Genomic DNA, 15,750 nt, shown 5'->3' with positions numbered 1-15,750 from the left:
CTATTCAGTTACCATCCACCAAGGCAGACATTTGGCTGTGGCACCGTCGCTTAAGACATTCCTCTTTTTTATTACTTAAGCATTTATTTCCTTTTGGTTTTGAGGAAAATAATGTGTCAGATTTTCAATGTGAGTTTTGTCAGCTTGGAAAATAACACAGAGCCCCTTTTTATCCTTCTATTAATAAAAGTTCAGTTCATTTTCTTTGATTTATTCTGATGTATAGGGTCCGTCCCGTTTTGTGTCTTTAACCAGTTAAAAATGGTTTGTTACGTTCATAAATGATTGTTCCAGGGCCACTTGGGTCTATTTGATTAAAGATATAAGTGAGGTGTTTTCTGTGTTTGAAAATTTCCATGAAATGGTTTGTACGCAGTTCGGGGCGATTGTTCAAATTCTACATTTTGATAATTGGGGAAATATATTGACTCTGGTCTTGCCACTTACTTCGCCACTTATGGCATTATTCACCAAACTTCATGCACTAATACCCCTCAACAAAATGATGTTACAGAACGTAAAAATCGTTATCTCCTTGATGTCGCCCGTTGTCTATCCTTTAAGATGCAGGTTTCTCGATCTTATTGAGGGGAAGTGGTTCTCACTGCCGCTTATTTGATTAATTGTCTTCCTACCCAAGTCCTTCACAAACAAACCCCTCTTCAAGTTTTGTGCGGGTCTACCTCTTCCGGGTTCTGTATTCCTCCTCAGACCTTTGACTGTGTTTGCTTTATCCATAATCATTCACACTCATGGTAAATTGGATTCTAGGTCTCTTAAGTGTGTTTTTCTGGGTTGTTCTGCCACCAAAAATGGTTATAAGTGTTATCATGAATCTCAGGCGGAAGTGGAACGGATAGAGGTTGTTGAGGAAAAGGAAGCAGACAAAGTTTATGTGAGGGACAATGACAGACAGCAAGTCACCTAGATGCGAGAGACTACTTTCCCTCCTCCACTGCCAACTTCTTCTCCGGATGAGTGTCCAGAGTTGCCCCCCTCCCGTGAGAGTTCAGGTAATTCTAACTCTGATTCTAGTGCTCATATTCTTGATTTTTCAGATCTTGATATTCCCATTGCTACTAGGAAGGAGGTTAGTGAAGCTTGGGTAACCAGCTTGGGGTATGATAGAATATCACCTCCTATTTATAAATGAAGATTAGGGTTTACAAGAAACACAATTACAAGATGATCCCTGAGGGCATAAAATGATTACAGACCCTAATGTAACTTTCGGCTAATAAAATATGCTAACACTTTCGGCTAATATAATATGCTAACACTCCCCCTCAAGCTGGTGCGAAGATATCTCTCATGCCCAGCTTGCCTAATATTTCATGAAATGGTTTATTCCCAATCCCCTTGGTGAGAATGTCAGCAAGTTGTTCACCAAACTGGACAAAAGGAGTACAAATGGTACCACTAGTGAATTTCTCCTTAATGAAGTGGCGATCAATTTCAACATGTTTTGTCCTGTCATGTTGAACTGGATTGCGAGCAATGTTGATGGCGGCCTTATTGTCACAGTATAACCGCATGGAGTCCGTCTGATCAATACCTAGATCACTCAACAATAATTTGATCCATAAAAGTTCACACACACCTTGTGCCATAGCTCTAAACTCAACTTCTGCACTTGACCTGGCAACCACATTCTGTTTCTTACTCCTCCAAGTAACTAGGTTGCCGCCAACAAATGTGCAATACCCTGAAGTTGATCTCCTATCAATTACTGACCCAGCCCAGTCAGCATCTGTATAGGCTTCTACACGAAGATGATCATACTTTGAAAAATACAGACCCTTACCAGGAGCAGACTTCAAATACCTCAAGATTCTCATGACAGCCTCAAAGTGAATCTGATGAGGAGCATGCATAAACTGACTAACTACACTGACAGCAACAGCAATATCAGGACGGGAGTGAGATAGGTAAATGAGCTTACCCACTAATCGTTGATAGCTCCCCCTATCCACAACTTCTCCTCCTTCATCATCCCCCAATTTCTGATTGGGTTCCAGTGGGGTGGCACATGCCTTGCAGCCAAGCATCCCAGTTTCCTTCAACAGGTCAAGCACATATTTTCTTTGTGAGATAAATATCCCATCCTTAGAGCGAGCAACTTCAATTCCCAGAAAATACTTCAAACTTCCCAAGTCTTTGATTTCAAATTCTTGAGCTAAATATTTCTTCAACAGAGGTATTTCTCCACTATCATTGCCTGTAAGAACTATGTCATCTACATAAACAATAAGTGTTGTAGTCTTACCGCGTGAGGAATGTTTCACAAACAATGTGTGATCTGTCTGACTTTGTTTGAAGCCATATTTAACCATAGCCTGAGTAAATCTCTCAAACCAAGCCCTTGGAGACTGTTTGAGACCATATAATGACTTCCGAAGTTTGCATACTTTGCCTTCTGTTTGATGATCCTCAAAACCCGGAGGAATGTCCATATATACTTCTTCTTCGAGGTCACCATGGAGAAAAGCATTCTTGACATCAAACTGATAAAGCGGCCAATCTAGATTAGCTGCTAGAGAGAGAAGTACTCTGACTGAATTCATTTTAGCCACGGGTGCGAAGGTCTCTTGATAATCAATGCCATATGTCTGAGTAAACCCTTTTGCCACAAGTTTTGCCTTGTAACGCTCAATAGACCCATCTGCTTTGTGTTTCACAGTATATACCCATTTACATCTCACAGGTCGTTTGCTCGTAGGTAACTCAGTCAATTCCCAAGTGCCATTCTTCCTAAGTGCTTTCATTTCCTCAATCATGGCTAGTTTCCACTCAGAGGTAGCAAGAGCATCCTGAAAATGGTTAGGAATGCTAACAGAGGAAATATTGGACACAAACACTCTATATGAGGATGACAAATGAGAGTATGATACAAACTGTGAGATAGGATGTTGAGTACAAGATCTCACACCCTTCCTCTTGGCAATAGGAACATCAAGATCAATGGACTCAAGAGATTCAAAGTTACCTAGACTCTTATCAGAAGCAGGAGATGGCAGTGGAGTAGCAGAGACGGTCCCGTGTATCCAGTTAACTTGTTTTCTGTCTATGTCCTGGACATAAACATGCCCGTCCTTATTCTTGGTGACAGTGGGTTCTATTGTGCCTGTTTGGCAGAAATTATTTACAGCTTATTTCAGCTTTTAGCTTAATTTAAGTTATTTTGATGTGTTTGGTTTATCTTATAGCTTATAGCTTATAGCTTTGTGGAAGTCAGAAATCAGCTTATTCTTTGAGTGGGGCAGGAGATGCTTTAAGAATAAGCTGGAAATCAGCTTAAGCTGAAAGTTATAGGCTATAAGCTGTTTAGGCATAAGCTATAAGCACTTTCCCACAGCTCTACCAAACAGGGCTATAGTCCCAGTAGAAGAGGGGGGTGCAAGAACAACTGAGTCCACCATAGGAAGCACAGTAGTAGAGGGTGGTGCAAGAACAACTGGTTCCACCATAGGAGGCACAGGACTCACTTCACACCAAGGCTCCCCCGGAAATGAGGACGATGACACCGGAGAGGACAAGAAATAGGACTGGGACTCAAAGAAAGTGACATCCATGGACACAAACCACTTACGAGAAGAAGGGTGGTAACATTTATACCCCTTTTGAGTAGGAGAGTAACCAAGAAAAACACACTTGAGGGAGCGAGGGTCCAACTTACCACGAGAGGGAGAGTGATCATGGACAAAACAGACAACCAAATATTTTGGGAGGAATAGAAAATAAGGACGGAGAACCGAGGAGGACGTGAAGCGGAGCCTGTTTGTTCAAGACCTGGGTAGGGAGACGATTAATAAGATGGGCAGCGGTGAGAACAGCGTCGCCCCAATAGGGCCGAGGCACATGCATAAAAAAACACATGCACCGAGCCATGTCAAGAAGATGCCGATTCTTGCGTTCGGCCACCCCATTTTGTTGAGGGGTATTGGTGCAAGAGGTCTGATGGATAATGCCATGAGTAGAGAATATTGTCCTAACCTAGAAGCTATGTATTCCCCGCCATTATCAGAACGAAATATTTTGATAGTGGCCCCAAACTGAGTACAAATCATCTTATGAAAAGTGCGAAACACAGAGAAAACCTCACTCTTATCTTTCATGAGATACACCCAAGTAGCATGAGAAAAATCATCAATAAATGTAACAAACCAGCGATAACCTTTCACAGACAAAACACGAGAGGGACCCCAAACATCAGAATGTATTAATGAAAAAGGAACGAAGCTTTTATTCAAACTGGGAGCAAAAGAAGCTCTATGTTGTTTTCCAAGTTGACAAGACTTACAAAGAAAGTCAGACACATGATGATTTGCGAAACTAGAAGGAAATAAATGCTTAAGTAAATGAAATGAGGGATGCCCAAGACGCCGATGCCACAGCCATAAATCAGCGGGGGTAGTAGAAGACGTGGTGGAAGAATAAGCAAGTTTGTCTGGTTGATCTAGGAAGTAGAGACCATTTTCTGCACTACCACTGCCAATCGTCCTCCCCGTAACAAGGTCCTGAAAAAGACAATGATCAGGAAAAAACGTCACACTACAATTCAAATCCTGGGTAAGACGACTTAAGGATAACAGATTAACAGAAAACTTGGGAACATGGAGAACAGAAGATAGATGTATGGTAGGAGTGACTTGGACTAAACCTTTTCCAGAATGGAAGAAACAGTACCATCGGCAATCCTAACTTTGTCCTGACCTGAAGAGGGCTTATAGACAGAGAAAAGATCAGAAGAGCCAGACATATGATCTGAGGCACCAGAATCAATAATCCAAGGCAAAGATGTATGACACAGGAAAGCACAAGGAGAAGATGCTAAGTTACCTGAGCGGGCAAAGGACGAGGAAGCGGTACGGAGAGCAGTAGAAGATCGGCGGTCCAACAACTGGCGCAAAGCATCCTCCAACTCAGTATCAGAAGCTTAGGTAACAGAAGTAGAATTAGAATCAAGGGTATCAACGGCACTAGACTGATGAGCCCGGGAATAGGAACCACGTCCTCTAGATGGGCCTGACCGACCTCCTCGAGAACCAGACCGATCACCTCGACCCCCGGATGGAGTCCCATGAAGCTTCCAACACGTCTCACGAGTATGCCGCAGCTTCTTGCAATAATCACAGAAGACAGACTCCTTAGCAACAGACGGAGGAGGCAGGCTGAGGCCATCTCGAGGAGTAGATAGTAATGCGGAACGGTCAGTAGAGATAGGGGACATCATAGCAGACCGGCGACTCTCCTCATTTTGTACATAGGCAAATGCCACCTGAAGTGAAGGAAGAGTGTCCATACTCAGAACTCGACCCCTAACTGAATCATACTCCACATTTAGGCCGGCCAAAATTTAAAGACCCGTTCCCGTGCGATGAACTTCTTGTACCCAACAGAATCAGTAGGGCAAACGGGTTTATAGTCTTCTAGGTGGTCAAGGTGTTTCCAGCCGTTGGTGAGGAAAGTGAAGTACTGAAGAACAGTCTGCTCCCCCTGAAGTGAGCTCTCAATAGAGCGGCGCAACTCAAATGCCTGTGAAAAATTCCCTTTGCGGGAATAGGTAACAGCCACAGCCTCCCAAACGTCCTGGGCAGTCTCCATAGACAAGTAGCTCTCACCAAGTTCTGGAACCATCGAATGGATAAGCCAACTCATAATCAAAGAGTTGGTAATCTCCCATTGGTCATAACCTGAATCAGTGGTACTAGGTGCCTGTATCCTGCCATCAACATACCCCATCTTCCCTCTGCTCTTCAAGAGCATAGTCAAACTTTGAGACCATGCGAGGTAGTTCTGACCATTAAATAGAGAGGTGGTGATTTTCAGACTAGGGTTGGGGTTCTCAGTCATGGTAGTAGGTAGAATGGGACTCTCACTCTTTGGTGTTTGAGAAGAAGGGGACACACTGGTGGAATCTGTCATAGATACAATACTACCGAACCCGCAACAAAACTAGTGGCAATCACAAACCCAGAAGGGAGATAACAGGCACAATGATCACTATAAAGACATTAAGAAACCTTTTTTTTTTTTTTCTTTTTGTTTTTTTTTTTTTGTTTATTATATATATATATATATATTGATTTATTTATGTATACATGTATTTATATATAAATATATATATTAGGCTAGATTTATATATATATCAGGATAGATATATATATAGTTATATATACCTGGGTGAGAGATCAGAGGACGACGAGGGGGGGTGGAGACGAGCGACGAAGGGGATGAGTGACGAAGACGACAGAGGACGACAAGGGCGATGGAGACGAGCGACAAACCGCTGGAGGAGCTGAGATCGACGAGTGACGAAGCTGAGACGGCGACGAAGACGAAACAGAATGACGACGGTGGCTGAAGATCGACCCAGCAGATGATCCAACTAGGTATGTTTTGAATCCTAACCCTAGAGGTGAAGCTCTGATACCATGAAGCTTGAGTAACCAGCTTGGGGTATGATAGAATATCACCCCCTATTTATAAATGAAGATTAGGGTTTACAAGAAACACAATTACAAGATGATCCCTGAGGGCATAAAATGATTACAGACCCTAGTGTAACTTTCGGCTAATAAAATATGCTAACACTTTCGGCTAATATAATATGCTAACAGTTAGGTCATGTACTCAGCATCCTATTACTAATCATATCTCTTATTCTCATCTGTCTTCCTCATATAAAACTTTTCTGTCTCAAGTGTCTTCTGTGAGTCCACTTACCAATTTTCAGGATGCTCTTTCTATTCCTGAATGGAAACATGCCATGATGGAAGAGATGGGAGCTCTCAACAAGAGTGGTACTTGGGAGTTAGTGGAGTTACCTAGAGACAAAATCCAGTTGGGTGTACACGGTAAAACACAAAGCAAATAGTTCCATAGAACGGTACAAAGCAAGACTGGTTGCTAAGGGTTTTACTCAGACTTATGGAACAGATTACCAGGAGACATTTGCACTGGTTGCTAAATGAACTCCGTGAGAATCTTAGGTAGCGTTTGGTAACATTTTAGAATTATGATTTGAGAATAGAGTGGTATTTTGAGTTTGAGTTTTGGAATTATTATTTGAGTCTGAAAATTTTGTTTGGTTATAAGTTTTGAAAAGAGTTTTAAATTGAGTTTGAATTGAGTGATGTGATATATGATATTTGATACAAAAACTTACAACTCATAACCAAACACATAACTCAAAATTTTATTCAAAGCTCATAAAAAAATTTTAAAAAAAATTCACAAATATATATACATATATATATTTTTGTAATATAAAAATAATAGGTGCAAAAAAAAAAACCAAAAACGAAACAAAAAACAAAAACGGAACACTGTTCCGGTCAACCGGCCGGACGACCGGTGGGACGTCCGGTGAGACGACTTGTTAACCTAAATTTTCCCGCCTTGGAAAGAGTTTTCAAAAGTGAGTGGAATTAATTTTTGAAAATGCTAAACAAATGCCACACTCAAAAGTGAGTGTGAAACTATATTTTGAAAGCTCCACCAAACGGAGCCTTACTCTCTCTTGCTGCAAATTTGGATTGGCCACTTCATTAGTTTAATGTGAAGAATGCCTTCCTTCATGGAGACCTAACAGAGGAGATCTATACGGATATTCTCCCCTGGTTTTGCGGATGCTAAGTCCAAAAGTAAAGTATGCAGGCTCCGAAAGTCGCTTTATGGGCTCAACTGATAAGATGCTTATTCAGCCACAAAATCGTTGTCTTATTCCCACTGGATTTTCCACTGGCATAGGCACAAATTCGTTCCGTTGTCTTAAACTAAGATCATATCCAACAGCTCCATCAGTTAAAGTAATCTCCTAGAGCTTGGTTTGAAAGGTTTGCTGAAGCTATGCTGAAATATGGGTTCAAGCAAAGTTAAACTGATCACACCTTATTTGTGAAACACTCCTCACATGGTAAGACCACAACTCTTATTGTCTACGTTGATGATATTATTCTGACAGGAGACGATGTTGAAGAGATTCCTCATTTGAAGGAATACTTAGCCAAGGAGTTTGAAATAAAAGACTTGCGCAATTTGAAGTATTTTTTGGGCATTGAAGTAGCTCGGTCCAAGGAGGGCATCTTCATATGCCAGAGGAAGTATGTACTTGACTTGCTACAGGAAACTGAAATGCTTGGAGGTAGATTGTGTAATACACCTCCAGAATCGGGCCAGAAACTAGATGAGGATCAAGAGGGAGATCCAATGGACAGGGGGAGATACCAGAGGCTTGTAGGTAAGCTCATATACTTATCTCACTCACGTCCAGACATTGCCATTGCAGTGAGCATGATTAGCCAGTTTATACATGCTCCTAGAAATTCCCACTTAGAGGCAGTTATGAGAATCCTAAAATACTTGGAGGCCTCACTTGGAAAGGGTCTCTATTTCTCAAAACATGGACAGCTCAGCGTGGAGGAATTCACTGATGCAGATTGGGCTGGATCGGTCACTGACAAACGATCAACTTCAGGATATTGCACATTTGTTGGAGGCAACCTAGTCACGTAGCGTAGTAAGAAACAGAATGTGGTTGCTAGATCTAGTGCTGAGACAAAATTCAAGGCTATGGCTCAAGGTGTCTGTGAGTTACTATAGATCAGACTATTGTTGGGAGACTTGGGGATATATCAGACCGATTCTATGAGATTATATTGTGACAACAAGGCCGCAATCAACATAGTTCATAATCCAGTTCAACATGACAGAACTAAGAATGTGGAGATTGATAGGTACTTCATCAAGGAAAAACTCACTACTGGCACCATATGTATTCCATTTGTGAAAACTGGAGACCAACTAGCAGATGTTCTCACCAAGGGAATAGGGAGCAAACCATTTGATGGCATTCTCAACAAGCTGGGCATGAGAGATATCTTCACACCAGCTTGAAGGGAAGTGTTAGAATAGGAAATAATATATGTTAGAATAGAAAATAATATGATTTTATTTTATTTTCTCTTAATGGGTGTAATGGGCCGGCCCATAATTTATGCCTTGTGGCACTCCTGTAATTGCTCATTATTATCTATATAAAGGGAAATGAGGTCTAACTCATTCTCTATTCTTTTCTCTTCTCTAAACCTACAAAATGACCAAAACAGCTCTTCTGAGATCATGTACAAAAATGAAAACAAGTCAAAATCACACCAACTGAAGATAAAATGATGCAAAATTAATTGAGATGATCGGCTGTAAGTATGTCTACCAACACACACTAGATGTGGGTATAGGTATACTTCACCAGATGTGAATTTAGGCAACAAGATCAACTGGAGAGACACATCCATGTATCCTACTCCAAGGAATCGAGATTAAGGATCATTAAGTTGAGTAGTGTACACATAAACATGCACGCATACAATGATACATATTTTGTACACATATAGAGAAGACAGAATCAAGAGAGAAACCAACTGACTTTGCTTAAATTTGTTTGGGTAAAGTTGTCAAGAGAATTATTCCCAAGAAAAAAACAATGTGAATAAAAAATCAAAAATTTCAGTTTTAAGTATATTGGGAGTAAAGAGAACTAAAAGGCATTAGGGTTTTAATTAACCAAAATACATGTAGTTTACTAATATAATTAGAGAGAGTATAAAAAGACTATACTACCCTTGACTAAATACTCAAACAACATTTAACAAAGTTGAAAGGGGCTATAGCTTCAATTTATTATTCTGTGCATCATTCAAATGATCTTTCATGTGCATACTTCTCTTCCCAGGATATTTTTGTTTTCAATCATTTTATACACAAATAATAACTTAAAACCATAAATTCAAACCCTGTTCACATGTATGTCATGAATCTTAAATTTAGGCACAGATTTCATGTGGTCTTTCAACTAATAATTCAAACTTTTAGTTGAAATACATAATTATGTGCTTAAATGGAAAACAAAAATAATTCTCTTCCTTAAAATTGGGTGAGCATCTGTGACTTTCTTTTGAATCCATAATTTCATTCACCTTGAAACAGAATCTATCGCAACCCATAATAATGGATAGTTAAAAGTAGAAAAGAAATAAAAAGAAAAGATAGAGAAAAAGAAAGCATAATACAAAAATAGGGTTTTATAATGAGTCACTTTTCCCATCCAAGACCCATGTATTTTCATTAAATAGTTTGAGAAATTACAAGATTACCCTTAATGAAATAACATAAACTCTACCAATTATCTATACATCTGAATAGTGGTGTCTCCAAGTGTTTCCATACATGGCAATTTTAAAACATTTTTATGGACAATTTTATATCATTTTCATTGACATTCTACATAAGCTTCCACTTTTAACTGACCAATAATCACCCTAAACACAAAAACATGACCAAACAAAAAAAAAAGTTGTACTTTATGTAATGAAACAAACCCACAACTTACATTGAGCATGGTCTCAGAAACCAGGATTGTAATTCATATTTAAAAGGAAAGTGTCCTATAACGACTAATGCAACTAGCAAACAGTGTACACTCTTCTAATAGTGTAATATCTTCAATGTACAAAGAAAACATGAAACAAAATGCACATACATCAAATTCAATGAAAGAGAGTCTGGCAAGCACAAAACATGGTTGGTATGGTAAAACCTCATTCGAAAAAAATAGCAAAATCCAAATGTAGTATGGACTCACCCAAATTGTTTTTGATGTCATATCAATTATCTCAACCCAATCTTTGATAAAACCTCGTTAGGAAAAAATAGAAAAATCTAAATGCACTATGAACTCACCTGAATTGTTTGTGATGTCATATCAATTATCTTAACAGAGTCGTCAATCAGATACTTCTTCAGAAGCCGCATAAGTGAAATCAGAAGTTCTTCAGATATGCCAGTGTCCATGCGAAAACTAATTTCTGTAGTATTGTCAGGATTAAGTGGTCGGCAAACATGTGTCTGTCCAGAATCTCCAGGGAGATGAAAAACAACGCTATGAGGATCCCCAATACCAACCTGCAGTCACAATAAAGAGTATACAATCATTTCATTATCAACTCAAAACAATGGGCAACAAACAATAACAAAGACATTGAAATAAAAATAAAAATAATACCCTAGATATAAAATCAGAGACCAATGCCATAAAACTATTCCCATCATCCAAACCACACATGGGGACTAGTGTCCATACTGCCTGGACAATTTGATTGTCACAACACCAATAGTTATCTCCATAAGTATCTTCTGTGTTGTTTTTCCTCTGCAACATATCCCCCATGACTAATTTCTTGTGTAATGCTTTGAGACTGCAAGAACAAAATAAGACGGTCGTCCAGCAAGGAATAGAAAGTCACTCAAAAAGTTTCAAGATTCACAATCAGGTTTTTATTTTGAGATATATTTAGATCATTATATGCCAAATTGATATGGTTCGACAACATTTTGGTGCAAACCAATTCTTTTAAAAGTTAACCATAGCATCTTCTTAAGTATAAATAACAAAAGCACAATATAATTTCACAACATTCAAACTTTGCGACATCATTTACTGCACACTTTGAATATTACAATGAATATGGAACAGATATGGTGATTAGAAAGGAGTGAAAAGCATATGTTAATATCTGCAATTAAATAAAAAAAAAAAGAAAGTGCTCATATCCAATCCTAAACACAAGTTCCATATTGTTAAATTTGCCAACGATATATGGACCTTGCTCTTAAACTATTTGCTAGCTAAATGAGGAAAAAATAGGAAGCACCTGCACAGAAGTAATCTTGATGGGAGGTAGCAAGATCTCTTCACAAACTGCAAATGAACATATAGTGCATCCCAACCCAGAGAGAGAGAGAGAGAGACAGACAAACAGAGTAAGTACAGTGGAACAAATAACCAAACAACTAACCAATCATCTGAACATCTCGAACATTATTTAACTCTTAACATAAACCTCTAGGAAGTGTTCCTTCAGTGAATAGCCTTGACATAATCGATGGTGAAACTTCCGTATTCCATCAAATACATCTAATTCAGGGAACGGTTCCAATTCCTGACAAAGACCAGCGCACGGGTTAGATATGATATAATTCCCCAAAAGCACAAGACATGAACAATGATCTCAACCTAAGAGGCATGGACACGGACATGCCAATACAAATATTTTCAAAAAATATTGGACACGACACATGAGAGAGACACAAAATGTATAATTGTATATGTTTATGACATGACATCTATAGAGATAAATAATTATTATATGGCATACAATAGAAATATTGGAATTGGTGGAAATTGTGCCTAGAGGGTGGGTGAATAGGCCAATCAATAAAATATAATTTGCTTCTAAAATTACTGGCCAGTTAACAAATATTCAGATTAAGGGAGATAAAACAAATCATAGAATATCGAAGCAATAAGATGGCTCAGTGATTTAACGTGGACACTGTATAGAAAAACTCCCCCACAAAAGAAAATCACGATCCCAACACCCCAAATAATGCATTAGACAAATCAAAAGGTTACAGGACATAGACAAAATGAATTACAACCATACCCCAGTTCACCTAACTCCAAATCCTCTCCAAACTCCACAAGCTCGGACTAAACTGGTCAACCTCCTTTGATTTGCTAGATCACCATGAAGCTCCTTCCCTTAATCTATGAATTTCAACCACTACGTTTTCCCAAACGGGCACTAGATGTCAAGAATAAAGATGACGCAGTGTCATGCCATGCAAAGAGTGAATGTTTTATTTAAAACTCAACAGAAGTTACTGTTAGAATGGGTAATTATGGTATGAATAGGCTGTGAAGATTTGACAGCTCAGTAGATGGGAAAAATATGTATTACAGCTGTGTATATGTCTGTGTGTACGTCCTATAATTAGAATGTTAATATCCCTGATTTATGGGGATTAGGTCTTAGGAGAGTTTCCTTTTATACCTTAGTCTTTTCCTCTATATTTCTGTACATTCTTTGGTTGAATATTAACCAGAGATTTCTCATATTCTGTCATGGTACCAGAGCCAAGTCAGGCTTCTTGTTTTTTCAATTTTTCAGCTTTCATCATTGCTGATTTTTTTCCCAATCTGTGCAGAAACCTTTTTTATATTTTCCAAGCCTTCATTGCCTGAAACTGTTGCCAACGGCCTTAATTGCCGTTCATTCATAACCTAATATTCCCACGTGAACCCAGAAATCTTTTCTCCCTTCGATTTCAACTATGTCTAACGACGTTTCAGAATCCAGTAAATCTGCTGTCTCTTCAATGGCTGCAAACAACACTACCTCAAATAGTTCAGTTCGAGAATTGCAGGATATTCAACATAGTTTACGTCTTAATGGAAAATTATTTGTAGTCTCAGTTTGTTCGAACCTTTTTGAAAGAGAAGGGCAAACTGAGTCATCTTCTTGGGACGTGACCAAAACCAGAAGATCTGAAGTTCACTGCGTGGGATGAGGAAGAGTCGATGGTGATGTCCTGGTTATGGAATTTGATAATGCCATAAGTTAGCGATACTTGCATGTTTTTGACAACATCAAGGGAGATTTGGGAGGCCTGCAGGCAGACCTATTCTAAAGTCCGAAATGGTGCACAAATCTACGAGATTAAGACAAAAATCTCATCAACCAAACAAGGTAACCGCTCAGTCACTGAGTATGCCCAGATTTTACAAAACTTATGGCAATAGTTGGACCATTATCAGTGTATTGAGACGAAGTGTTGCGCTGATGCAGCCCTTCTTAAATGTTTTATGGAAAAAGAGAGGATTTACACCTTTCTTGCCGAATTAAATGTTGAATTCGATCCTGTCCAAGTGCAAGTATTGGGAAAGGAAGAAATTCCTTCACTCAATGAAACAATTGCCATAATGAATGGAGAAGAAGGATGAAGAGGAGTTATGATGGAGCCTCAACCAGCAGATGGTTCAACCTTAGTTACAAAAGGTGCAAATCCCATAGCTGTGAAATCAGACCAGTAACAGTCAAATGCCTATTCCAACGGAGTAGGAGGGAATAATGGGCTGTCAGAAGGATCAAGAGCAGGTAATAAAGATTCTTTATGGTGTACCAACTGTAAGAAGCACTGACATAGCAGGGAGAGGTGCTGGAAACTCCATGGTAAGCCCTCAAATACTAAGAATACTCCTTGGACTGCAAAAGGTAATCAAGAAGGAGGGCCAGGACAAGCACATTTGACCTCGACACAATCAGGAGGAGAAGGAGAATTCTCTTAGGAGCAATCCGAGTCCAATAGAGAAGAGACTGAGAAGTTGAGATGCTTTTTGGGAACATTAAAGAAACCTACGGGTGGTGCAGTTACTTGTTCCTTGGCTCTTTCAGGTAATTCTCAACCATATGCACTTAATGTGTCAACCTCAAAAGGAACTTGGGTAGTGGATTCTGGGGCTACAGATCATATGACCCAATCTTGTCATGGGTTTGTCTCTTACAATCCTTGTCCTAGTTATAATAAAATTACTACTGCTGATGGAACACTGGTTACAGTTGTTGGTCTAGGAGATGTTGTTCTAAATCAGAACTTTGTTTTAAAAAATGTTCTGCATGGGCCCAAATTGTCTACCAATCTAGTTTCAATTCATAAGCTTACAAAGGATTTGAACTGTATGGTGACATTTTCTTCTGCACTTTGTAAATTTCAGGACCAGAGCACAGGGATGATGATTGGACTATCTAGGGATAGGAATGGGCCCTACTTTCTTGAAGAACCTGATGGAAAAAATAGAACTGAGGATCCTATTCCAGTGTCTCTCTCTACTGTCTGAGTCTTCTCTTTCCCATAAACATAAAAGATGGTTGTCTCATCTTCGTCTTGGTCATCCTCCTTTCAATATTCTTAAAGTAATGTTTCATGGTTTGTTTAAAGGAGTTGATCTAGGTATATTTCATTGTGATGTTTGTGAACTTGCAAAACAGAAGCATGTTTCCTTTCAAATAAGTAATACGAGAGCTTCCATACCTTTTACTCTAATTCACAGTGATATTTGGGGACCTTCTACAGTTTATAATATTTCTGGGGCTCACTAGTTTGTCTCATTTATTGACGATTGTACCCGTGTATCATGGGTTTTTCTCTTAAAACAAAAATCAGATGTCAGTTCACCCTGTCAAAAAATTTTCCACATGGTGAAAAACCAATTTGGAGTTGAGGTAAAAGGAATTCAGTCTAATCATGCTAGGGATTATTTTGATGAAGTGTTGTCACCATTCTTTGAAGACAATGGAGTCATTCATGAGTCTTCTTGTGTCAACACACCACAACAAAATGGTGTGGCAGAACGGCAAAATGGCCATCTTCTAGCTGTTACCCAAGCCTTTTTTTTTTCATAAAAAATTGTTCCAAAAGTTATTAGGGAGAAGCTGTCGTAACTACACATTTGATTAATCAATTACCCACTCGAGTTCTTGATTATAACTTATGAAGCACGAACACGGACACCGACACAAGACACGGCAATTTCCAAAAAAATGGGGACATGGACACGGACACGGACACGGCGGGGAACACGGCAAATTTTATATATATATATATATATATATATTTTTATGTGTTATGTAGATTCATATTACATTCATCTTAAATCAAAACTAACAAACACTAACATAGTAACATTAATTCAATAAATATAACCACTACATTTAAACAAATTAATAGATCATCCATCCACAAAATATTCATAATAAACGATAACAAGAACCAAGACAAGAAGAGAAAAACATTCAACATCCAACAATATTCTCCACAAAAGCACTAAATAAGAGAGGCAAAAGGAGGAAA

The 15,750-nt window shown here is 38.9% G+C and overlaps 1 protein-coding gene across 3 annotated transcripts in view; it reads right to left on the bottom strand.

Moving 5' to 3' along the window:
• The window catches only part of ATM (Serine/Threonine-kinase ATM-like protein), a 177,529-nt gene that overhangs the window by 52,414 nt on the left and 109,365 nt on the right, over window positions 1–15,750 (bottom strand). For all 3 annotated transcript variants that reach the window (XM_082907876.1, XM_082907878.1, XM_082907877.1), the window contains exons 37-40: window positions 11,901–11,999; window positions 11,712–11,758; window positions 11,063–11,255; window positions 10,741–10,962 (exon numbers count right to left, since the gene is read on the bottom strand). In XM_082907876.1, the coding sequence (XP_082764002.1) occupies window positions 10,741–10,962; window positions 11,063–11,255; window positions 11,712–11,758; window positions 11,901–11,999 (561 nt within the window). The remainder of the gene's footprint in view (window positions 1–10,740; window positions 10,963–11,062; window positions 11,256–11,711; window positions 11,759–11,900; window positions 12,000–15,750) is intronic.

This window comes from Camellia sinensis, chromosome 15, assembly GCF_055761805.1.
Source record: "Camellia sinensis isolate YWXY chromosome 15, ASM5576180v1, whole genome shotgun sequence".
Classification (NCBI taxonomy): domain Eukaryota; kingdom Viridiplantae; phylum Streptophyta; class Magnoliopsida; order Ericales; family Theaceae; genus Camellia; species Camellia sinensis.
The sequence above is the reverse complement of the archived record's forward strand: the minus strand, read 5'-3'. Positions and strand labels throughout refer to the sequence as shown.